Below are 25599 nucleotides of genomic sequence, written 5' to 3' on the forward strand. Positions count from 1 at the left end.
CAATGTTCTGCATCTTTGGATGTTTATCAGCAAAAGTAAAGAAATGGCAGTTATGTGGAAACACAGGCAACATTTAGCACATGATTTAGGAGGTGGCGTCATATTTGGAAGTTCCCATGTCAAAAAAAACACAGAACATGAATGAGGAAGAAACTATTTATTATCAGTCAGCTGCAGTTCTGTGCCCTTGTAACTTTAAACAGAGACTAGTTTGTCTGCTTGTGATCATGTGCAAAGGAGGAAGTCAGTCAGCTGAAAACAATCTCTCACTTGACACCCTGATTATGCAGAAAGTTTAAGTTATGGGTAGTATTACTTACAGGATATAATCTGCTGCAGATCTACATATTCTGGGATTTTTCTTTTACTCTTTAAGAGGTTTAAGCTGTTCTTCCGTTGCATTTCCTTTCTCTCGGTCATTTGACTTGCAGTTTAGCAACAGTCACTCTGTGCTGTATATGTCGTCTGAATTGACATGATGAATACGAAAGGAACTGCTGCTGTTTTTGCATGCCTATTGCTGATTCAAATGTCGTTCCTAGAAGGCAGTGAATTCAAGTCTTCCCATGGCAATGTTGGTCAAAATCACAAGCCTATACATTTGTCCTTTGCACCCAACAGAGATACTTGCATTGGTATGTATAATTTCTGAGATCATGGCTTTATTTTAATGTTAACTCCACAGTTTGTTAAAGAATTGTAAGTATTTTTGCATTATACACACATATATACATACTGTATAGATCAGGGATCCCCAACCTTTAGAACCTGTGAGCAACATTCAGAAGTAAAAGAAGTTGGGGAGCAACACAAGCATGAAAAATGTTTCTGGGGTGCCAAATAAGTGCTGTGATTGGCCATTTTGTAGCCCCTATGTGGATTGTCAACCTACATTGAGGCTCTGTTTGGCACTGCACCTGGTTTTTATGCACCAAAACTTGCATCCAAGCCTTGAATTCAAAAATAAGCTGCAGCTTTGAGGCCACTGGGAGCAACATCCAAGGGGTCGGAGAGCAACATGTTGCTCACGAGCTACTGGTTGGGGATCACTGGTATAGATAGATATATACATACATATCTGCAAAGTCTAAGTGCCAATCTGCTTCAGTAACATATCATTGCTTGTAGGTGTAAATAGTTTTCTCATGTCTGTACCATCTTAGGACAATAGCAGCAAAATGCAGGCAACACAACACCCAAAAATTCCATTTCATAAGAATGACTGTAACCATGTCAGTTAAAGCGCATAATTGCACAAAAGGGCTCACCATGGCATTTTAATGTGATAATGCACTTGTGTGTGCCATTGCCCTTGCTCTGTAAACAGTTTGGAAAATGGTAGTTCTATATAAATAATAATGATAATTTCAACTGTCCCTAATATCGCCAGTGGCAAATTTATATCTGCCGCATTCCTGGGCACGCACCTTTCTCAGCCACCCCCTCTCCTCACAAGCCCTCTGTGCACAGACTAAAAACAACAAAAAACCATACTAAAAAACCAACTTCTTTAATTTTTTGTATCTTGAGTATTCATAACATGTGTGTGAATATAAACATATGTATTATACAGTTTTAGTGGATAGCATGCTTACTGCAGGATATGCACATGGCTCTATAATTCCTGCTGTTTTACTGTAGGAGTTGATTGAACCACCTTTAATTTAAGACTTTAGCTATTTAAGACCTTTCCTTTATTATCCTAAGTGTGTGTAACTGCACCAGCTCAACGACATCGGGGGCCCAATGGGCGCAAATAATTCAAAATTTTCCCTTTGATGGTTAAGAAAATTGCTGAAAAAGTGAATCAATATGAAACTATACCTGTAAAGGTATATTGTTGTAAAAGGCACAGGATTTAGGGGCCGATTCACTAACTTCGAGTGAAGGATTCGAAGTAAAAAAACTTCGAATTTTTGTGCTCCTCGACTATCGAATCGGCGTAAATTCGCCTGAGTAGAATGATTCGAATAGATCGAGCGCAAAAACGCTGCGACTATTCGCCATTCGATAGTCGAAGTACTGGATCGAGCGCAAAAATGCTGCGACTATTCGCCCATTCAATAGTCGAAGTACTGTCTCTTTTAAAAATACTTCGACTGCCTACTTCGCCACCTAAAACCTACCGAATTGCTTTAAAAAGTCCCATAGGCTTGTTTTCCAAGTTTTTGATCAAATAAAAAGGCATTCGATAGAATGAAAATCCTTCGAGCGAATATTCAGTGGCGAATATTCGCCAATTCGACTATTTGCCAGCGCGTAAATTCGCCCAAATTGCCTATTCGATTCTATTCGTTTCTATTCCCCAGTCAAATTTTGAGGGATTTAACCCCTCGAAATTCGACCCTTGATGAATTTTCCCCTAAAAATCATTTGGAGATTGGGGTCATTAGAGCAGCAAGGAGAAAGTTGATGCTCAAATTCTGAACCCATGTTTCTGTTTATAGAAACTCCCCTTTCCCCCCTTTAATATAAACATGGTCAGGGCAATAGACATTTCCAGAGCTTGGAACAAACCATTTTTGGTGCATTTGGTTTGATACATTAGACAGGATCTAAAACAAAGATAAGAAAAAAACCAATAACAAAATATAGCTGTAAGTGGGCCATATACAAAACAATAAAGTCATATATGGTTTGGGCATGCTGCATGGACGATACTGACCAATATCTAATATGGATATGGATTGGTTGGCTGCCAATGTTAGCCAGTAGGAGATGAGGAAAGGAGAGTTTCTTGTTTAATGAATGCACAGTGACCAGTGGGAGATTTTGATCAATGCCACAAGTAGGAGAAATAAAAATGTACATAAGTGGTGGATTTCAGCATGGAACTGCAAAGTGACATTTCTGCCATGAAATCTGTACCAAGAATTGGTTCCAGGCACTTCAGCAGGCTGGGATCTACCTTGAATAAACTCACAACTCAAATGTTTGCTTATTTATGAAAAAACCCCAATGTAAAAAACTTGATTCAATGCTTTTGGGGGGGGCCTAGAATTGATGAAGTTATTGGCGAAAAATAACTTGAACTTGAAAAGGCTAAAAACATCTTCAAATAGTTCAAGAGATCTGTCATCTATTTTCAGATTCTGGCTTTTGCAGCTTTGGCACATAATAAATCTTGAAAAATTCAAGTTTTTTTTATCTGGAAAAACTTGAGTTTTTACTGAAACTACCTTTGAAAAACTCGAATTTTTCAAAAAAAACACAACTCGACCTTAATAAATAACCCCTTTAAACTTTGTATTTCTTGATACAGAACATACAAATAAGCTACTTCTTGCCAACGAATGTCCTGTTATATATGAGAAGTGTTTTCAGTCCGTATTGCTGTAGGGAGCCATGAATAGTATCTCATCACTTTTTGTCTCCCTGTGCAATAATTAAACTCATTGAATTCTACACAGTTTATATGCTATCTGCAATGTAACCTGTGCTCTTTTTCTGTTTGAATGGCTGCCACTATGGTTGCATATTAGTTTGTATATATAAACTATAGTACCTTTTCTGAAGCACACAATTTTTACCAGTGTAGAGTAACAATATGTAGGAGAGTGAGGTTTTTTCTAAGCCCCAGGGATTGCGTATAGGAGAAGTAGGTGTCAGGATAGAAATTGGTATAGGACACTATAGGAGTGACGGTTAGGTTCAGGAAAGACAATGAGTAGCTAAGGCTCCAACAAGGAGTTTAGTGAGGGGTTAGTACACTGTGGAACCTCTGCTGCCATTATAGGAATATCAGACTCAGGATTAGGTAGATCCTGGAGTAATACTCCTCTGCGGGCTTCGCCTAGGGATGGATGGTATCTTTGCGTCTATGGCCAGCTTTAGTTTTCCCAGGTGCAGTAATGTATAGCAACTAGGGTTGCCACCTTTAATAACATTGGGATCAACCATCATTTTTACCGGCCAGGCTGGTAACATACCGGCCAAGTGGCAACCCTAATAGCAACCAAAAACGCAGTCATCAAAACATGTGGTAACTCTGTTTCCAATTGCTGCTTCAAAAGCAAGTTATGAGCCAGGTGCCCCCTCAAGTCACTGATTGGTTACTGTCTGATAACCAATCAATGGAAGCCAAGAGACCTGCAAAGCAGGAAGTAGTGTTCTGTTCTTTGTTAGACATCCAGTCACTCCAGCCTTTATAGATTGCATTTTTGGCTAACTGACTATACTGGAAACATTTTTTCTTTTGCACAGCCTATCTGGATTCGGTTCGGCATTCAGCCAGGATTCGGCCATTTTCAGCAAGATTTTGATTCGGCCCAATACTTCTGCCCAGCCGAACCGAATCCGAATTTGCATATTTGTATATGCAAATTAGGGGCTGGGTGGGAAAACACGTGACTTTATGTCAGAAAACAAGGAAGTAAAAAATCCCCTTCCCACCCCTAATTTTCATATACAAATTAGGGTTCTGATTTGGCTTGGTATTCGGCCAAATCTTTCACAAAGGATTCGGGGGTTTGGCCGAATCCCAAAATAGTGGATTCAGTGCATCCCTAGTATTCATTATATTAACCTCTTGTTATAGACATAGTAAGATTTTTCTTGAAGTAATGTAGCTGTTCAGGGTTCATTTAGACTAAAAAAGTTGAACTTGATGGACATAGCCCAAAATTCCTCTATTACTTTGTTATGAATAGACTTTCCAGCCACAGTCTAATTATTATAACAGAAGTGGCTAAGCAGTGTTTCCAAAAAAAGAAAAAGGAAGAGATGAAGAAAGACGATTCATACTTGCAACGGATTTCAGAAGCAGAATTGTAGCTTACAATGAGCTTTAAATATCTATTTCACATTAAGAGAACACTAAAATAATAATATTACCAATTATAGAGTTGGTTCAAACTCTGCTTGTGCGTCACTTGATTAGGCCTCAGCTGGTTTATGAGACTTGGATTTGTAACGGCTTTCAGATATAATTTCTTTTGTATCTGATGTTATCTGAACAGATGAATTTCATGCATTTAAAATCATTTTTCTGATGGATATATATCCATTTTACATTGATATTGTCCAATGAACTTCTGGCTGATAGCCAGAAGTTCATTGGACAATATCAATGTAAAATGGATATATACATATTAGGGATTAGGATTCGGCCTTTTTCAGCAAGATTATGAAGAAGATCCCTCTGCCCATCCGAACTGAACCCTGAATCCTAATTTGCATATGCAAATTAGGATCTGGGAGGGAAAACACGTGACTTTGTCAGAAAACAAGGAAGTAACATTTTTTTCCCCTTCCCAAAATTAGGGTTTGGATTTGGTTCAGTATTCGGCCAAATCTTTCGCAAAGGATTCGGGGGTTTGGCCGAATACAAAATAGTGGATTCGGTGCATCCCTAATACATATACACTATTTGTATATACATAATACATTTCCTTCATATATTTACCAATAATGTATAGGGACATGAAATGAACAAATTAATAAAAAATCTGCTTTCATCGTGTTTTTACATGTATTCTTGTGCCTATTTTATAGTTTAGCAATATATTTATTTACCCCAACAAGTGAAACTTCAATCTGTCAATCTAAACTCAGAGAGGCACATTTATTTAAATGGGAATTTTTGCTTTGGAAGTCTCCTCCAGAATTTGCACAACTACATCAGTTATCTTGTGACAAATACACATATTCATCAAAATGCGCAATTACATCTTGGCAAAAAGAACGTTGGCGTACTTGTGTCAGTGATGATTTGTTGGAGTGAAAAGATCATAACAAATTTTTTCTAGTGTCACTTCCTAACGAAACATCGATAATGTACGCTTACGTCAATTTAAATTTAGTGGATATATAAAGGTCAAATGTATGTATTTATTAGTGATGTTGGTGAAATTGCTGGAAGTGGCCACTTCTTATTAAAATCGAAGGAAGCAGAAGGAAGACAGAGATCCTAGGCCATGAGCCCACCCTAAAACTAATGTGGCATGAGCCACGAATGTAAAAAAAAAAATCTTATTAACACTTTTTTTAACAGTTACAACTTGCATATAATCCAACTTTAAATATGAAAAAACCCCACCATTTTGACTTTTGCTTATGTCTTTTATGGAATGCTGGATATAGGTCACTGACATAATAATGTTGAGGATTTAGCTTCATTGTATTAATTTGCCAGAACCTGACGAAATAGATTTTGGTGAAAAGGGTAATGAATTGAAATTCCCACATTTTGATAAATCCGTGAATTTATGATCGTTCACCTGAGTGAAAATTCGCCTGGCGAAACACAGCAAGATTTTTCCATCGACAAGGGCATTCGCTAGTGAAGTGTGTTGCTTGAAGTTCGGTAAAATATCACTGCTATACATGTACAACGCACAAAAATAATTGTAAATGGCTTTATAATAATAATAATAATTTTTAGATAATTATTTTTGTAAAATTTTGGGACCCCGTCATATGCCACAAGTGGACTTTTACCAAAGCTGACACTATTTAGCAAATTGTATGCAAGGTTTGTTTACATTTTGCCGATTATCACTGGGGTGGAAACTGCATCACTTCAGTGCACTGATGCTCTAGTGTCAGAAACCAGCATTTTGGCTTTATAATAGAAAGGTTTTTTGCCTTCGCTCTTGCATTAGTAAATGAGCCCATACATGTATGCCTCAGTTAGAAAATCCTTTCTCCCTGCATGCGATACATATTGAGGAGCAAGAATTCAAGAGTGATGTGCAGTATTGAGCATTATCACTTCATAGAACCAAATGTTCTGCTTGAAGCAATCGAACAAATTTCTGACATGCTGACACAGGTATCAACTTTGAAAGATGTGTCAATTTGTGAAAAACTCTTCACTCTGTCTTCACACTGTAAAAGGCAGTCATGCAAGTTGTGATAAAACTTCAGGATCTCCCAGTTCAATATTTGATGAATCTTCCCTCTCTGTTTTTTTACCGATCCATACAACTACATTATATAATTTCTGATTGTAAAGAACCCTTTCCATGCCATTTTAGCAACTAGGGTTTGGGGGCTCCCAATAGAGGAACTTTCAGGGCCCTCCCTCCTATCAGGGCCCTCCCTCTCCCTCCTAAATGTCTTCTCACTCCAAACAAAATGAATGATGCACTATTTGAGGAAACATTATGTGGGGAAACACTATATCCTGCCTTCCTATCGCACACATTTTCACCCTTTCAGACTCCAGCATGTCGTCATGGTTCCTGATTGCAGCAGATAGCATATGGGACAGATCCAGCAGGTGCAGTGGGTGCACCAGACTATGGTCTCTTCTCTTCTATGGTCTGTGGGGCCCCTTAAAGGAGAACTAAAGCTTAACTAAAGTAGTAGGCTAGAAATGCTGTACACTATGGGGCAGATTTATCAAAGGTCGAGGTGAATTTTCGAAGGAAAAAAATTCAAATTTCGAGCTATTTTTGTGTACTATGACTAGGGAATAGTCCAAATTAGTTTTGAATTTGAAAATTCGAATATAGAATAAAAGTTGCTTTAAAAATTCGACTTCGACCATTCGCCTTCTAAAACCTGCTGAATTGCTGTTTTAGCCTATGGGGACCTCCTAGAACCTATTTGGAGTCAATTGGTCAATTTGGCCAAATACGGACCTGTTCGGCCAAAAAAAACCTTAATTTCGGTTGGTCTTTTTGATTTCGAAGTTTTTTTCAATTCAATTCAAAATTTAAACCTTGATAAATATGCCCCTATATTTTGGGCTTCTGTACCAGCCCAAGGCAACCACAGCCCTTTAGCAGTAAAGATCTGTGTCTCCAAAGATGCCCCAGTAGCTCCCCATCTTCTTTTCTGCTGATTCACTGCACATGCTCTGTGCTGCCACTTACTGAGCTTAGGGACCCACTCACAATATACAGTACATAAAGAATATAAATGTCACAACATAAGTCTGATTTATAATTAATACAAATACTATATTACTACATGGCAGCTTAGAAACCAGTGCAGTGCAACTAGCATTAACATTTATTAATTAGACTTGTAGCATCAGCTTATATTACAGGCCAACCTAATTTTCTGCTTGATAATTTGTGATGACCCCTAAATTTAGCTTCTCAACAGATGCTCAGAGCCCACTCAGAGCATGTGAGTGTCACAGACAATTTCCAATATGGTAACCCCCTATGACAAGTTTGATGTTGCTGATTCATTGCTGCTATTGACAAGCTGAAACTTTACGCTGATGCAATAAGTTCAGTATATAACATATGGCATTTTTAGCCATATTAATTTTTAGGGTTTAGTTCTCCTTTAAGACCCAAGGCCACTGAATTTTAGATCACCATAGTCTTTTATTACTACAGGACTATAACTATATGTGCTATCAGTCTTAAGAAAAAAACTCCTTTCTGCTATTTTAATATACCTTAAATCTGCTAAAATAAAACATTCACATGTTAAATAAACACAATAGGATTATTTACCCACCAATATGGATTCATACTGAAAGATAATTAAAAACAGTGAAGTATTTATCGGCTTAATAACTATTAAAAAGTGCTATTGAAAAAATGCAGCACTACAGGTATTAATATTTGAGACAGCGTTTTCTATTTTTTACACCATTCTTTGGATTAGATTTGCAATTTGTATCTTTTCTGTAACATTTCAGTATCTGTATCTTTTATGTAACATTTTTATATCAGTGCAAATTCATTGATTGAAAATCACCAATTCTTAGTTTATTACAAAAGTGTAAAAGATCTTTTGTAAAATCGAATTGCTACCTGCTTTGGAGTAAAGGTATATACCGAAGGTAATAAATAATGCAAATGATGGAGTGTAGCTGGCTCTGTAGTTGTGAAATAAAGAACACTCCCATCATATTTCTATGATATTTCTGAATTATTACAAAAATTAGCACTTGTCACAACTACTAAAACTGTGCCTACAGAACCAATAGTAAGTATGAATGATAAACAATTTATTAATTTTATTAAAGAGCATGTTGTTTTTAAACTTAAAGGGATCCTGTCATCGGAAAACATGTTTTTTTCAAAACGCACCAGTTAATAATGCTGCTATCTGGTTACCTTCCCGTTGTTCTTTTGTTTGGCTGCTGGGGGGGAAAAGGGAGGGGATGATATCACTCCAACTTGCAGTACAGCAGTAAAGAGTCATTGAAGTTTATCAGAGCACAAGTCACATGACTTGGGGCAGCTGGGAAATTGACAATATGTCTAGCCCCATGTCAGATTTCAAAATTGAATATAAAAAAATCTGTTTGCTCTTTTGAGAAATGGATTTCAGTGCAGAATTCTGCTGGAGCAAAACTATTAACTGATTAATTTTGAAAAAAATTTTTTCCCATGACAGTATCCCTTTAAGGCTTGAGAAAGCAGAATTGAAATGCTTAAATTTGCCCACCTCTGCCTTCTAGTGCCAGTGCAATCGTAATTTTTATGATTGTAGAAAAATGCTGTGTCCTATTGGTTTTAATTAGGCATTTGTTGTGTTAATCTTGGTTAATTTGGTTTCTTTCTCATTTTTTGTACAAGGATGTGTTTTGATGGTTACCATAATTGAACAGCTTGCTCAAGTCCATAACAATACAGTTCAAGAGGCTATGACAACACTATGTGGCTATCTACCAGGCAAGTAAATGCCCATTATTTTACCTACTATTTTAATTCTTACTATTTGCAGTTAATTTGACTAAAGATTTTTTAAAAAGTGGATCACTTTTTCAGTTTTAAAATATTTGTGATTGGGGTAATGTTATTTTAGAGGCAGAATTTCCTCTACAGCCAAATTTTAATTGTAAATATTCAGCTAATTTCAGGCAAATTAGTTTAGTAAAGTTTAGAATAATATATATGTATAAATATGTACGGTAATGTGAGTAAAAAGACAATGTTTAACCTTTCTGGCTTGGGCATGCAGATTCATTTAGAATATAGGTGCGTTGAAATGTATATTAAGGGGCAGTTTATCAACAGTCAAATTAAAAATTATAATTTTTAAATTCGAGTTTATTGTGTAATTTGACTAGGGAATAATCCAAATTCGATTTGAGTTTAAAAAAAATTCAAAATTCGAATTTAGAAATGTACTGTCGCTTTAAGAATTCAAATTCGACTATTCGCCATGTAAAAGTGTTAGCCTATGGGGGACCTCCTATAATCAATTTGTAGTCGTTTGGTAGACTTTTGAAAATAAAAAAAATTTTGGTGAAAAAACTCTAGCCGAATTCAATTCAAATTTGATTTGAGTTTTGTCAGTCAATCCTGGTCACCTAAATTTAAAAAATTCTAATTTTTTAATATTTATATGTGTGTGTGTATATATATATATATATATATATATATATATATATATATATATATATATATATATACACATACTCCCATAAACTCTAAATTCAACCCTTGATAAATATGCACATTGTGCACATTTTTTTTTACCTTTTCTGGTATTCCAGGCTGCTTATTTATATATATATATATACACATACTCCCATAAACTCTAAATTCAACCCTTGATAAATATGCACATTGTGCACATTTTTTTTTATCTTTTCTGGTATTCCAGGCTGCTTATTATTATGGGGCCTATTGACTAACATTTAAATTTCTATTTTTTTCACAAATCAATTTTTCAAGTTTTATTTCTCTAAAATTTGAGAAAACTTCTGCAAGTAAAAGCAGTCTTGTTCCCATAGAAGGCTGTGGGAGCTGCACTGATCAAGTTGGACATTAAGATTTTTGGATCTTCTTCTCTAGTACTTGCACGTATTTTTGAGTGCATTATTCAGCATTTATTTTTTTCATTAATACTTTCTATATTCTGATCTTTTACCATATAACTAAACATTCATGATTTTAGAGAAATACAGTTTAATCGTAGTTTTAAAAAACTATTATACCACTAAAAGGAGAATGTTGATAAATGGACCTCAATGACTCAAGGTGCATGATACTACTTGTATTTTGTTTGATATATAACCCCTCCCCCCAAGGCTTTGCTTCTAATGCATGTTGATTTTGATCAATTAGGAAGCCCTAATTTAAAATCCTAATGAGTCCCACAGCGCTGATCTTTTACAACCCTCTGAAATGTTAATTGGTACCTATATTATCATGTACCAGATTGTGTATTATTTCACAAGTCCATGGGCAAAGCAGTTTACAAATTGTGCCTTGTCTTTTACTTCCACTTATATATAGTAGTAACATAAAAACATCAGTTGTGTGTCTCATAAACAGGCTTTGAATTTTTAAATGTAATGCAATGGTAATTTTTACAGAGGAAGCCAGAATACGGAGCATTTGCATTCTTCTGACGGAACTTTTTGGACCAGATTTAATTAAATTGTAAGTATGATCAAAACACTGGATCAGCTTCTGTAACTTGTAGTGACAATAAGGGTTGAGGGAGTGGAGTTGTATACAGGTTGTCTAATTATCTACCTTGTAAGACCCAACACGGAGTAGCTTCAATTCTCCTATTTACACCTAAACAGGGCCGGACTGGGAGAAAAAAGCAGCCCTGGCAAAAAAAATTAAAGCAGCCCACTTCAGGTATTGGATTGGTTATCTGGAAACCCATTTTTCAGAAAACTCCAAATTAGGAAAGGCCGTCTCCCATAGACTCCATTATATGCAAACAATCCAAATGTTTAAAATTGATTTCATTTTCTCTGTAATAATAAAACAGTAGTTTTAGCCAAACTAATACATAATAAGTCTTTATTGGGAGCAAATTTTTTTTTAATCCGTTCCTTGGAGACAATTATACAGGGGAATATTAGATAAAAACCTGTCAACAGATGCCCAAAGCCTGCCATGTCCTGCATAGAAAACTGGCCAGATATGGGATGAGTGTGACGTAGTTGTTCAGCTTAAATATATTGCAATATATGGACAAAAAATCCCTGTTTTGTTTAAAGGATAAGGCATTTTTAGTAGCTTAAGGCACAAAATGTTTCAATGTCCTTAATATATTGATAATGGGCTGAGTGCAGAGGACTCTTGCATAGAAAACTACACATAGATAGCTAGAATCTCAGCTGTCATAAAGCAGGGCAAGACTGCTGTGAATAATTAAACTGTGCAGTGATAGTATCAGTATGATGACATAACACAGTTATGACAAGTATCCCAAATGGGATAACTAAATCTGCATTAAAATGTATCCAAACAGGATTTTCATAAAGATCTATTTAACACCATAATATTACTATAACTATTTACAGCAGCATGATCTTGGGCTATTCCATGTGGGATTGTGCTGAGAAGCTAGATGTATGCTGGCAGATTAGAACAGATTGCAAAATTAAACTCCAAACTTTTTTAACAGCAAAGTAGTTGTTCTTACCTGCCCTTTCTCTGTACAGTTGGGGGGGGGCAAGGGGGGAAATGCAGAACAGCAGCAGAAAATTCCATCCCTCCCTTCATCAGCAGGAACTAATGGGGCGTTTCAAAAGCACTGCAAACGTGCTAATGTTTTCCCTGTGCAGGTCTTCAGTTTCCGGCTCACTTCTGCTGCACGCCCTCTAGTGGTAGAAAATTTTAGTGCGGGTCCTGCTAAATTAAATTTCTGCACGCGCTGCACACATGCGGGGACTCTCTTCATCTGAGCGCAATGGCCCTGCGCACAAGAGCACACTGTCCGTGCGGCCCAATTCCCATACAGAGGCAGCGGCCCAACGGGCATTTGCCCGTATTCACAAATGGCCAGTCCGGGCCTGCACCTAAACATGACTGAAAGACCCCTTGTACCTGTAATTTAAATTAAATCGATGCATATAGTAATGTTCGCTCTTTACCTTATAAGTTTTCTCCAGTCATCCACCAACTAGTATAATGAAGATATAAAGCAAAATATAGTATAATATTGCTTTAATAAATGTTAAAAATCACCATAAAACAAACGATTTTCTACTCACAAGGATCCCCAGATCATAAAGCACGTAGTACCCAAAGCAAAATAAAAGTCCGGAGTTCTCTAGGTCCAGGAAGGTTTCTCCTGTTGAGTCTGTGATTGATGAATAAATCAAACTGCTCCAATATCCATGACCAATGAATAAATCAAACTGCTCCAATATCCAACGCGTTTCGCAGTCTCCCTTGACCGCTTCCTCAGGGAAGGTGTGATGATCACACAAGTCCTTGTTAATCATGTTGGTGCTGCTTCCTCCCTGTTGTAGACTTACCCGTTTATATTTATTGTGACATAATTACCCGCAACTTGATGTTCAAATAAGCTATTATTATTTTGTTTAAAAACACTGAAAAATCATACCCTATACCACATTTGTACCAGCCATTTTTCTGCAGCAAAGAGAGAAAGCTCTTGGCTAACCTACAGTATATACTATTAACTGGAGATTATAATGAATAATGTATCCCCTGCTAAAATGTGTAACAGTATTGAAAATCACCGTGGAGTTATTTGAACTGTATAAAAGCACTCAGCACTAGTGTCATAAACCTTTCTCCCTATATTTTTGTTTTCAGCAGGACAGTCTTGAATTGCGGGCCATAAAATGGGGTGGGCATGTGTTTCATCTGATCAAGGAGTGTCTGGCCCTCTACTTAAGAGTATACATATAGATATATGTCTTGTCCTGAACGTACTTTTTTTTCTATTTTTGGAAATATAAACAGCTTTTGTTATTTATTTTACTAAATACTCTGAAACTGAAATTAAAGTCGTCATCTTTATTTATTTACATTAATTTATAATAAACAGGGGTCTTACATTAATTAACAAGGGTTACAACGTTAAAAATAGGATCAGCCCTACTCACAAGAGCACACATTTGAAAGATATAGAATATTTTTGAATTTATGATACATTGATGTCTTTTGAATTACGATACATTGAATGTAAGTGGGGGTTTTAATAAGTGTTTCAAAGTTTGGAATAAGGGAGTCTGATAACTTGAGGCAGAGAGTTCCAGAGACAGGCAGTAACCCAATAGAAGGCAGAACCCAGAAATGGATGAGAGGAGAAGAGAGGCAAAGATTTTGGATGAGCAAAATATTTTGTTGTTTTGCTGTGAAAAATGTCCATAGACTTTAATGCATAGTAAAAAAATATGTTGTGCTGTTTGGAAAATTTTACATGAAAAAAACACCCGTTGACTTCAATGAATTTGGAAAATTTTTGGCAAAGCAAAACAGGTCAGATTTGACAATAACTAGTGAAGATTAGAAATAAGAGTGTGGATTGTGTGAAGAAGTAGATATTGAGATCACAGCTGAGATACAGGGAGATTGTTAAAGGGGAACTATCACAATTCACACACATTTAATATAAGCTTTAATATATTTTCTTCTGACACCCAACTGCTGCATGAAGAGAAAATGAAGAGAAACAGATGCTGAGAGAGGGATAATGAAGATAAACTTGATTATTTCAGAGACAGTGCAGAATTTTTCATTGATTGTATTTAGAATGTTCCTTACTTCAGTATGAGGGAGCCAGTGAAGGGAAATGCACAGGGGAGTGGCTGATGTGGATCTCTGTCACCATCTGCCATTGGTAGAGTTTCACATGGTTTTCTATGGGAAGCAATGGCAGGAGAGTAAGGGTGCTTTTTATACCTCTCGCCATTTACATTTTAAAAAGTGGAACAAATAAGGCCACTCCATCTCTGTAGACACACAGATCACACCCTACAGATAGCTCTTAATCTTTCCTAAACCATAATTACTTTCCAGTAAGAGTACATATTGACAATCACAATCCTTCCTGAAAGCACTACCGTGGCTATAACGCCATATGTGCCATTAGGTTTAATCTGTTGATACCACATAAATGTCAATACTATACTGTATTATGGAGACTTGATTATCCCCTTTGATAAGATCTTAAAATATATACCAATATATACAATGATTTCTTTTTTTAGGATAAACCATAAATTGAATGCTGATGTAATATGCCATGCAGTGAACCTATGCAGTAATGACCCAGGTCAGCCTTTTTGCCATGTGTTTGAAAAGCCTAAGGTAAGCGAAATTGTTCATTCTCACTGTAAGTTTCCCTACAGGCCCAGTTCAGAAATGCATTATCCTAGCTGCCTTTTACCTTACAGTTTTTATCATTTGGCTGAAAATAATAGTGCTTAGTAAAGAAGGCAAGAGAATGAGTGCTCAGCGGCTTGACAGCTTTTAACTTACATATCAATTGTGATGAGCGAATTTTTTCGCCAGACATGGATTTGCGGCTTAATTCCGTCATCTGCGAATTTTTTAGTGGAACCATGGCAAAAATTTGCTTCAACAAAAAGTCACAGAGATAAAAATTCACCATAAGAAAAAACTCTCATTGACTAATGCATTCGAAGTGAGAAAAATTGACGGGCGCATTAAAATTTAAAGCATGTCAATAATTTTTACGCCCCTTGACTTCAATGTGTTTCGCAATTTCTTTCGGCAAAGCAAAATGGGACAGATTCGCTCATCACTACATAACAATGTAACAGAAGTTGAAAAAAAAAACATACTTCCATTAAGTTTAACTATTTTGTACAAATTAAATTTACTAACTACTACAGGCTCGATTAGCTACAGTTAGTACACCCAGTACACACAGAATAGTGCTGAACAAAGTTTTTTCCGGCCACACCCACTGCCCAATCAGCCCACATGGAGGCCCAAACAGCCCCCACCAGCCCACTAAATAGTGACTTTCTATGGCACCTTAAAGCAGCCCCTCTGGCATTTGCCAGAACCCACAGATTGCCAGTCCGGGCCTGTTGCACCACATAAAAAGCAACTCGCAAATGTACAGTGAAACATGGTTTTACATAATATTTTCTGGAATCTTATTACAAAATTTTGTTATGTTTGATGATGACTGTTTGTCATCTGTGAATGTTATTATTAATGAAATTAAGAGGTTTAAAATAGTAACAGATGCATATTTTGCCATGGTTCTGCCTCTAAATAGTCAATTCCAAAGGGTCTGCACCTCATACAGTCAGTTGTGCATGTGAGAAGTCTTGCACATGCCCCTTCCCCATGAGTGCAACATTAATGCTGCAATGCTTCAAAGTAAAATGTACTCCTTTTAGTACTTGAAATTTTTATTTTAAGCATTTCCCTGATTTTACATTTTTCCAGATTTTACACTACTTTTTCCTGGTCACCTTAAAAATGTAAAATGAGGGTTTTACTGTATGTCCTTTTTCAGTTGGTTTTTCAACTCATCTCCTGCTAATATACAGTACATATGCAAAATAAAAAAACATTTTAATAATAACAATAATAATACATTTATCAGAACTCTAGAAATCAATTCATATTAGTTAAAAAATTAAAAGTATTAAAAACAGTGTTTAAGGTTGTGATTTCATCAAAATTAAACTCAATGATCAGTGAGTAATGTAAGATAGTATAAACGCAGAGAAAGGTGAGTAAAACAAAAATGTAATGCAAGTACACTCAGAAATGACTGTAGGACAGGGGAATAGAACAGATCATAAGGGTCTTCCCCCAGTAGATATGTAAGGAACAGCGCCTATTTGCCTACCAGAAACTGCTAACAGGGCACCTCAGTACAAGGACAGTGGCTCCAAAATGGATCCCTGTCACTCATAGGCGGATGAGCACTTTACACACTGCTCCATGCTTAGAATGTGATCCCTATTATCCTAAACCATGTGCATTTCACAGGAGATTCAAAAGTAAGAGCAGTAGAAGCTATTAGCTTGTAAAATATATGAATCTTCTTGGTGACACTTGGGGAAATACATGTGCAGATCGCATTCACCAGAATTCTTTTTGACAAATCTTTATTAACAAAATGTTGGGATAATTTTCACCTGTCTTGGTTTACACGTTTAATTACTTTGTATTGTGGTAGGAAGTTAACTTATATGATTATCATATTGTCTTTATTCAAAAAGACCAACTGAAATGAAGTCGAAGTTTTTTTTCCGGCCGAATAGGTCTGTTTTTGATCGATAGGTCTGTATTTGGCCCGAATACGAATCGTACAAATCTAAGTAATAGTGCAATCGATCAAATTCGACTCAATGTTTCACCCCAAAAAAACTTTGATTTATCAAAGTCCACCAATTGACTACAAATAGGTTCTAAGAGGTCCCCCATAGGATAAAACAGCAATTCGGCAGGTTTTAGATGGTGAATTGAATCGAATTTGGACTATTCCCTAGTTGAAATACACAAAAAATAGCTTGAAATTCGAATTTTTTAAATTCGAAAATTCACCACGACCTTTGATAAATCTGCCCCTAAATGTTGGCTTCCAGTGGCGTAAAAACAAGGAAGGTGGGTCTGCTTCCTTGTAGTCATTCACAATTTTTCTCCCATTATGGGTTACCTGTGATATTATGCAGTGGGGGCCCTACGTTATGCCCCTGTTGGTTTTGAATTTTAAAAAGCACACATTATTTATGAATTAAAAATACCACCGCTTTGTGATTGCTTATAAGGTACAGTTGTTATTCTATTATTATACTACCGCCTGATACAACCATCCCTCATGGCAGAACAGCCCTGAACAATTTATTGGTTTATCATGAAGGCATGCAGATATTTTAAATAAGGTTATAAATACCACATTATAAGGGCTCTTACACAGACATTTTTCTATATGTATGCTGAATGCAAAAAAAGCATATATTGTGGTTGAACGTGTTTTCTACGCAACTATGTGCGTTTTTTTCTGTTCCAAACACAACCCTCTTTTCTATTGATAGCTGAACGCGCATCGAGTTTTAGAAGGCAAATGGTGTTAAATGCTCATGCGTACAACCAGGCAGAATGTAATGGAATAAATTATTGAATGAGTTTGCGCTCAAACCTGCGTTTAAATGTGAGTTGTACGCATAAAAGAACGCCTGTGTGTAAGAATCATAATCGCTGTTCTGTTTTCAGGCTGAAATCTGCCTGTTACCAGCAGAGACAAGTGGTTTCCATTAAAGCAAATGACAGACTGTACCCATCAGGTTTGAATGTTTTACCACCACTTAAAAAACACCAGCAGGGAATGTGCCTCATGGGCCATAAGCCTGCATTTAAGAAGGGATAGTAATAGGCATTAATATCACCAGGCTTTCTAAAAATTGCTTCTCAAAATATTATTGGAATGAAAAAGAGATACAGTATATGGATTTTTAGTCTGTTGGAACTCTAAATGAAGTCAATTCGATGAATATAAATAAGTTATAATATTCTTGAGGCAGGTGCAATGTACTTCATAAGCAGAAAATGTAATAATGTGTTCAGTCATCCAGAGACGCATTCTAACTGAAAAAAGTATATAGAGAAGCTAAAACTGATGAATTCTCTTGTGTGTATTATTCGCAAATACAGTACATTCAGTTTAAATAAGCCTGAATTCATAGGCACAAAAACAGACTGGGTAATACACTCTGGTCCATTTTTATTAAAGCGGCAGTGTTCTCCTTTCCATAACTAGAGTTAAATGAATAGGCGTGGAGCATACCTTTTCCCTGTTATTCAGGAAAAATCAATGTTTTATGTTACTTATTAAGGTGGACATGCAAACAGGGAAAATGAATCTACTCTATGTTTGGTGCTTGCAAAGTAGATTATTAAATTGCTCTTATACAATCCCTCCCTTCGCCATTTGTTGTGACAGTTTTGTTAGCAGGATTCTTTTATCTGTGCCTTGGCACTGGCTAATTATCTACCCTGCTAAAGCCAAAAATGGAGTAGCTTAATTTTTCGAAGAAATCCGCTAAAACAATAGACCGTATAGCATATGCAAAACTCTGATGAAAAGATGCAGTTACACGTTGTACTGTATTTTCCATATCTATTATATATATATATATATATATATATATATATATATATATATATATATATATATATATAAAAAGAAGCAATGTGACAGCACTCCAAGGATTTACGACATGAAGATCCTTGGGCATTGTAGTTTCCACTCCACTTGTACAACATTTAAAAAAAAATATGTCTTTATTTAATTTTGAAGGTTGGGCTAAAAAGGTCAATCAAATATGCAAAGAATATCCTGGAAGAATCCAGTATTATGGTATGTATGTATTTATTTCTACCACTGTCTTTCAGTGTCGAAACCCAGTGCCAAAATTTGCTTTTCAATGACCCTCACAAAACCTACAATGACACCACTGGTGTATAAAGAAGGCAATTGCTGTTACACATTTGCTGTATGGGGCTCTATACAAAGTGTCTTTAAACATGATATACAGTTTTGGTATATCTTAACCAACTGGATTTAAATGCAGGCAGTTTTGGTCTATCTCTGCCAGTGTAAAATATTTCATTACCTTTAAGCTGGCCATACATGCCCAGATCTGGTGAGACAGATTGACCAGTTTCAACCCAGATCATATGAGCATGTATAGCAAGTCAGGGGATCTTTTTTACTAATAATTATGCAAGCCTGGTAGATATGGATTATTGGTCCTAATTAAAATTTGTCAGGTTCTGTTCTAACTTTGGCATTGCCTTCTTTCTCCTTATTGTACTTTTCCCTCATGATTTTTACTCCCAGCTTTTTAGCCATAAGTTACAAAAGAACATTTGATTTACAAATAGAGGGGATTCCAAACTTTTGTACACTGTACAAACCTGGGATGCTCTAGTTAGAACTTAGAAATGGATTAACCAGCTTGCACTCCATTTACCAGTCCTAGGTAACCCAAACTTTGACCCAGGACTAGACCTTGATGTAAGGGCTGGAACCTGGATCTCCACCAAGGAACTAGCACCTTCTACACTGGGAACACCACAAAACACCCAATCATGGACTTAGAGAGATTTACACACAGGCAAATCATCTACTTAATGTGCACATACTTCCCAGCCCACTCTTAGAGGTACAAACTCATTTTACAGTTAACCCCAACCCCATCACTAAAATATAAAAACAAAATTGGAAGCTGAATTAGGATATAACATCCCAGATGACACCTGGAACAAAAAACTGCAACAACAAAACCTCCCCATGCACAAAATTACAAGCTATATATTACTTACATAATGGTACAGACACCCAACCAAGCTAGGTAAAATATACGGCTGGGTATTTCCAGTATGTTGGTGTTGCAAGAGTCACCCAGGGATGTTAACCCACATCTTCCATGACTGTCTGGCCCTCTCCACTCATTGGACCTTCATCTGAGATACAATTAAAACTGTCACTGATGCAGACATTCCTAACACTCCCTTCATTCAGTAGGTGCCAATAATAATTCACTAATACCAATCCTGCTGGACACAGCAATAACACAAATACTGTAGCATTGAATGGAAGTTTATAGTATCAGAGACTGTCTGAGAATGACCAATCTCTCAAAGCAATCAAGCAGCACTGAGAGTATACTCACTAATGTATATAGGGATGTCCACTCCCGAAGCCTGGCCCCAGGACACCTGATGTTCATAAATGGTACGTAAAGCAATATATCGGTACTAACTACAGAATGGGGAAGGTCCCCATAGGCTTTGCTATCTTTTTTTGGTCAAAGAAAAATCGTTCGATCGATGGATTAAAATCCTTCGAATCGAACAATTCGAAAGAGTTAATCGTTCGATCTAACGATTTTTCGTTAGATCGAACGAATTGCGTTAAATCCTTCGACTCTGATATTCGAATTCGAAGGATTTCAATTCGGCAGTCGAATATCGAGGGTTAATTAACCCTCGATATTCGACCTTAAGTAAATTTGCCCCTAGATGTATCAAATTTTAAATGGCAACAACTGCACTGGAATTGCTCTGCCAAAACTGGTCCAGTTTACATAAACAATACAACACTGCCACCTTTGAGACAATAGATGCACTTGTGCTTGATTCAGATATATAAATACATATGATAACAGTAATCCAAACAGACTAACAGGACGCAATAGCGCTTCCTACGAAAACATGCATGCAAGAAGCTGCTTTCGATGTAATTAACTTTTGATGAAATATCAACTGCATTTCAACTGGCCCTGTAGCCCCAAACAAAACAGCATGGATTTAGAAAGACTATCAATAGCATTTAAGTTCCACTTCCATTAGTGAAATAGAAAACATAGAAGGGAGAAAATGGGCAAAAACAAAAGCACAACAGAAATGTCACTGTGACTAAAATAAATGGCAGCCTGATAAAGGTGCATGGTGGCATGATGACATATTTTCAGCAATAGGTGCAGAATGTATCAGTGTACAGTGTATACCATGAGTGGGTATGAAAGTGAATTGTGTATGGAATCTAAGCTTTAGCACCCCAGCCTCTTAGTAAATGTGTAAATGTGAGACTATAACTATAATAAAATGTAATAGTCCAGTGATAAATGTTGATATTTTAAACAAAATGTTTTTGTTTTCAGAAAAATGCAGAAGTTCTTTCCCTATCTCTCAGCAAGATCTGCAAGCAGCCACTTCTCAGAAGGCTTTGTGAAACAGAATCGTAAGTGTCAGCACCAACACAGCACAGAACTATGTATTTTCTGCATTATCCTGATTATTTCCACACGAGTGCAAAGTACATCAGTTTCCTATTTGACAAGTGACATGAGCCATGGTGCAATTGTGATTGCTCAGAATTGTGTGAAATGTCCTTGTTAGATTTTGATGCTTGTATGTTAACAAGCACATTCAGTCTGGCATTTAGGTGCCAAAGATAAAATTGGTTCCTTCTCTAGATTACCTGATTTGATTTTTATTATGTACCTTTCATGCCTCAGTTTTAAGTTTAATGGAAGTCGGAGCAAAAATCAATTTTCCACAACATGAATAGAAAATTCAAATGTTTGATAATTTGTACAAGTATTAGAAGCTTACCATTTTGGAAAGATTATTAAATAAAATGTGCATTATTTCAAACCTCCTTTTACCTTAAGGCAAGGTTTAGCAATTCCATTGGTTTTTAAATTAAACTTTTAAATAGTGAAAAAGTGGTTGGACTAGCCCCATGTACACCTACAATTATGCATTTAAAGTAGTTTCAACGTTACGTTCATATAGTTGTCTATGTGATTATAAAATTTAAGCGTTCATACAGTGTCCATATAATTTTCAGATTTGCATGTATATTTTTATTTACATATAGTAAGTATAGTTACAGTATAGTAATTACCAACAAATGCATTCCAACATATCAGGAGAAGCATCCTTATACAAGTCTTTTGAACAAGATCAAAAGTAAAAAACAACACCCGGTACAGAATTTAACTACTTGCTCTACAGGTACCAATGCAACATACCATAACAAACTTACTCAGCACTTTACCTAAGGTAAAAATACATATGTTCAGAGGGAGGTCAACACTCCTGTTGTTTATTGTAGATCTGTATCTTGACAACATTGCTCAGCAGCCTTATCTTTTAATGATTGTGCTGCACTGTCCTTTGAACCAGGAAACACACAACAGTAATAAGAAGGCAAGGAAGCTAGGGACTGTTGTCAGGGTCTTGCTGCTGGTCATAAAAAGTAAGAATTCAAATGACTAAAGACATAAGGTTTCCGAGCTTATGGGAGCGTGTATGGCAGATTTAGAAAATTTTGCTCATGCATAGAAGAGGTACTGTCCTGTAATTTTTGTGGAAAAAAAGGTCTGTGGTTTTCAAAAGTATGACTATAAGAATTAACAGGCCTCAAAAATCAAATTCAGAAGCCAACCTAGTGGTGATGCCATTTGAAGTTATATTGAATGGGTACAACCTCAGGATTATTAGCTTCTCATACTATAAAAGCTACTCATCTTACAGTGTCTCAGGCTGTTTGATATACTTTTTTGCATCTTATTATACATAAAAATTATAATACACAAATGTTATTCTAATGTAATGTCATTTCACTAAACAAAGGACCATATTTGCTACTTTCCACAGATCCTTACCCCTGCTAGATATTGACCAAGATAACTTCAGTGTCTTTCCAGTAAGTACATTCTTGCATGTATAAAGCAAACACACACACGTGTTATATATATATATATATATATATATATATATATATATATATATATATATATATATATATATATATATATATATATATATATATATATATATATATATATATATCTTGAATGGAGCACATTCACAAACACCCCAAACACATCAAAAGCTCTGTTTATTGAGCAGAAGTCAAAGTTAAAACACATGCACATACATCTATATATATATATACTGCTACGACACAAGTAAACTAACACGCAAGAAGTTAACACAGGTTTGTGATAATGATACTAAAACAATGGCAAACCCTAAAATCCATATATTTTTCATTACTGGCATTTGTAATACATTTTATCTCAGATCAGAGAAACAAATACGAAATTCTCATTTATTTTACGTGTGTGTGTGTTTGGTTTTAGTATGCATAACGTGATAAAAGTTATAAAACATAACAGAAACATTGACTTTTGGGGCCTATTATATAGTATTACAATATGGCCAAGGACTCTTCGGATTTAAATAGTCGGCATAGAAAAAATATAAATGTACAAAAAGAAAGGTTTATTACTCACACAGAGACCCTTCATCTGGAATGAAAAACAAAACCAAAGCCATTTTTTGTGTGTGTACAAAAAAGTCCTGCACCCTTCAATTGCTTTATAGTTAAAACATGTAAAAGAAGGGCAATGTTTCAGAGCTTCACACTCCTTTCTCAAGCCTCAATTGTTGAAAAGTATACCCACACTTTTACAAGCCCATCTCCACCCTTAACCCCATCCCTTAATTAGACACAATATTAACTCCTACAACACCACACTGAATCACAATATTGAATTTTTACAAAATACAATGTCCTGAGAAGATGCGGTAATAGGCTTTTATATTTACAGAAGAGGGGAAAATGTTGGATCCACAGACTGCAGAGATTTGAACTCAGGGGCATGAATAGGGAATATGATTAAATAGCATTTGTCTAATAATACTATAAGTATGTGATGTACAGTTAGGGGCCGATTCACAAAGGGTCGAATATCGAGGGTTAATTAACCCTCGATATTTGACTGGGAATTAAAATCCTTCGACTTCGAATATCGAAGTCGAAGGATTTTAGCGCAAATAGTGCGTTCGAACGATCGAAGGATCATTCCTTCGATCGAACGATAAAATCCTTCGAATCGAACGATTCGAAGGATTTTAATCCAACGATCGAAGGAACATCCTCCGATCAAAAAAAGTTAGCCAAGCCTATGGGGACCTTCCCCTTTTTTACATGTTTTAACAATACAGCAATTGGAGTGTGCAGGACTTTTTTGTACTTTCGTTGTATGAATGCCTGCAGCAACAGTTCAACTTTTCTGTGGAGGATATATGTGTGTGTGTGTGTGTGTGTGTGTGTGTGTGTATATATACACCTTGAGAATAATGTAGCCCTGGATATTATATCGTCCAAGAAGTCATCCAGGCCTCTCTTAAAGGTACTAATGGAATCTGCCATCACAATATCATCCAGTAGCGCATTCAAAATTCAAAACCCTAGTTCCCTTCACCGTGAAATCAAATAATTTATAGTGTCATATGAAATATATTTTACATTTAATAATGTAAAGACCTGTATTACATTATATAGGGTTTAAAATGGTGAACCAAAATCTATGGTGAACCTTGCAGTTTAGTAGGTTGTTGTAGGTTACACATACTGTTGATGGAGTTCTAAACTTTGGGGGGTAAAAATATTTCAAGATCTTAGCCCACAAAAAGTCCTGGTGGATCTGTGAGTTAAGAATGAGATAAAATAATAAGATGGTAGAACTACCAGACTAAAGTCTAGCTTTGTTTATTTGCAGTCTTTAAGAGGATATCATTGGAGAGGAAGAGACTGTAATGATACAGACAATTCTGTTTATCCAGGTCGAAGGTAATGTTTTTTTTGCTAATATTAAACAAAAAATGTTTAGTGTGCATAAAAAAAAGAGAAACACAATTTGCAATAATCTACCTATCTGAAACAGAATCACCAGCACCCATATCCAGAGGTGTGGTTGACAACAAAGAGAAAAATGGAGCTTTTTCCAAATTTACATGAAATCTATTTATACAAAACAAGTCAACTACATGTTGATGTAGTCCCATATTACCTTATAATTCAAATATTGCTATTTGTATATCAAAAGAGCATCAACACATTTGTGTTTCCATATGTGTTTGAAGAAGCCTGTTTTGATCAGCCCTTTTCTTTGTGTCAAAAAAAGCCATAAATTAGAGGTATAATGCATACCATAATGGTATAATAATTCTAAAGGTTTATAATTTCCACCCTTTTAAGGCAGGGATATAAAAAGGTTTATTCGCCTTTACTGTGAAGGATGCTTTTTGTATTTTACTTGTCTCTGAAGAATGTGAATATATTTAAAAGTCATAGGGACAAAGTTACTAACCACAGAAAATTCGCCAGCGACGGCTTCGCTCACAGCGCAACACTTCACCAGGAGTAGATTCGCCAGGACAACGCTAATTCACTAAAATCCAAAGTTGCGTCCAGGGCGCCGAACGCTGGCAAAGTTGCACTCACATTACTACAAGTCGGCCTAGCGTTGCCTAATTTGCATACAACGGGAAGTTAAAGTTCAATGGACGTATTTTTTGCAGCAAATACATTACACAAGCCCGGGAAACCTAAATAAAATAGAGTTGATATATGTAGGACACATGAGCCCAGTGTACACTTTGT

The 25599-nt window shown here is 36.1% G+C and overlaps 1 protein-coding gene across 1 annotated transcript in view; it reads left to right on the forward strand.

The window, feature by feature from the left end:
- The first annotated feature begins 233 nt into the window (after positions 1 to 233).
- aoah.L (acyloxyacyl hydrolase L homeolog) overlaps positions 234 to 25599 on the forward strand; it is a 55797-nt gene continuing 30431 nt past the window's right edge. The window contains exons 1-8 of the mRNA XM_018267602.2: positions 234 to 635; positions 9492 to 9587; positions 11240 to 11306; positions 14852 to 14951; positions 18931 to 18990; positions 21299 to 21378; positions 22803 to 22851; positions 24716 to 24786. Coding sequence (XP_018123091.1) covers positions 476 to 635; positions 9492 to 9587; positions 11240 to 11306; positions 14852 to 14951; positions 18931 to 18990; positions 21299 to 21378; positions 22803 to 22851; positions 24716 to 24786 — 683 coding nt within the window. The 5' untranslated portion in view covers positions 234 to 475. The remainder of the gene's footprint in view (positions 636 to 9491; positions 9588 to 11239; positions 11307 to 14851; positions 14952 to 18930; positions 18991 to 21298; positions 21379 to 22802; positions 22852 to 24715; positions 24787 to 25599) is intronic.

This window comes from Xenopus laevis, chromosome 6L (assembly GCF_017654675.1).
Source record: "Xenopus laevis strain J_2021 chromosome 6L, Xenopus_laevis_v10.1, whole genome shotgun sequence".
Classification (NCBI taxonomy): Eukaryota; Metazoa; Chordata; class Amphibia; order Anura; family Pipidae; genus Xenopus; species Xenopus laevis.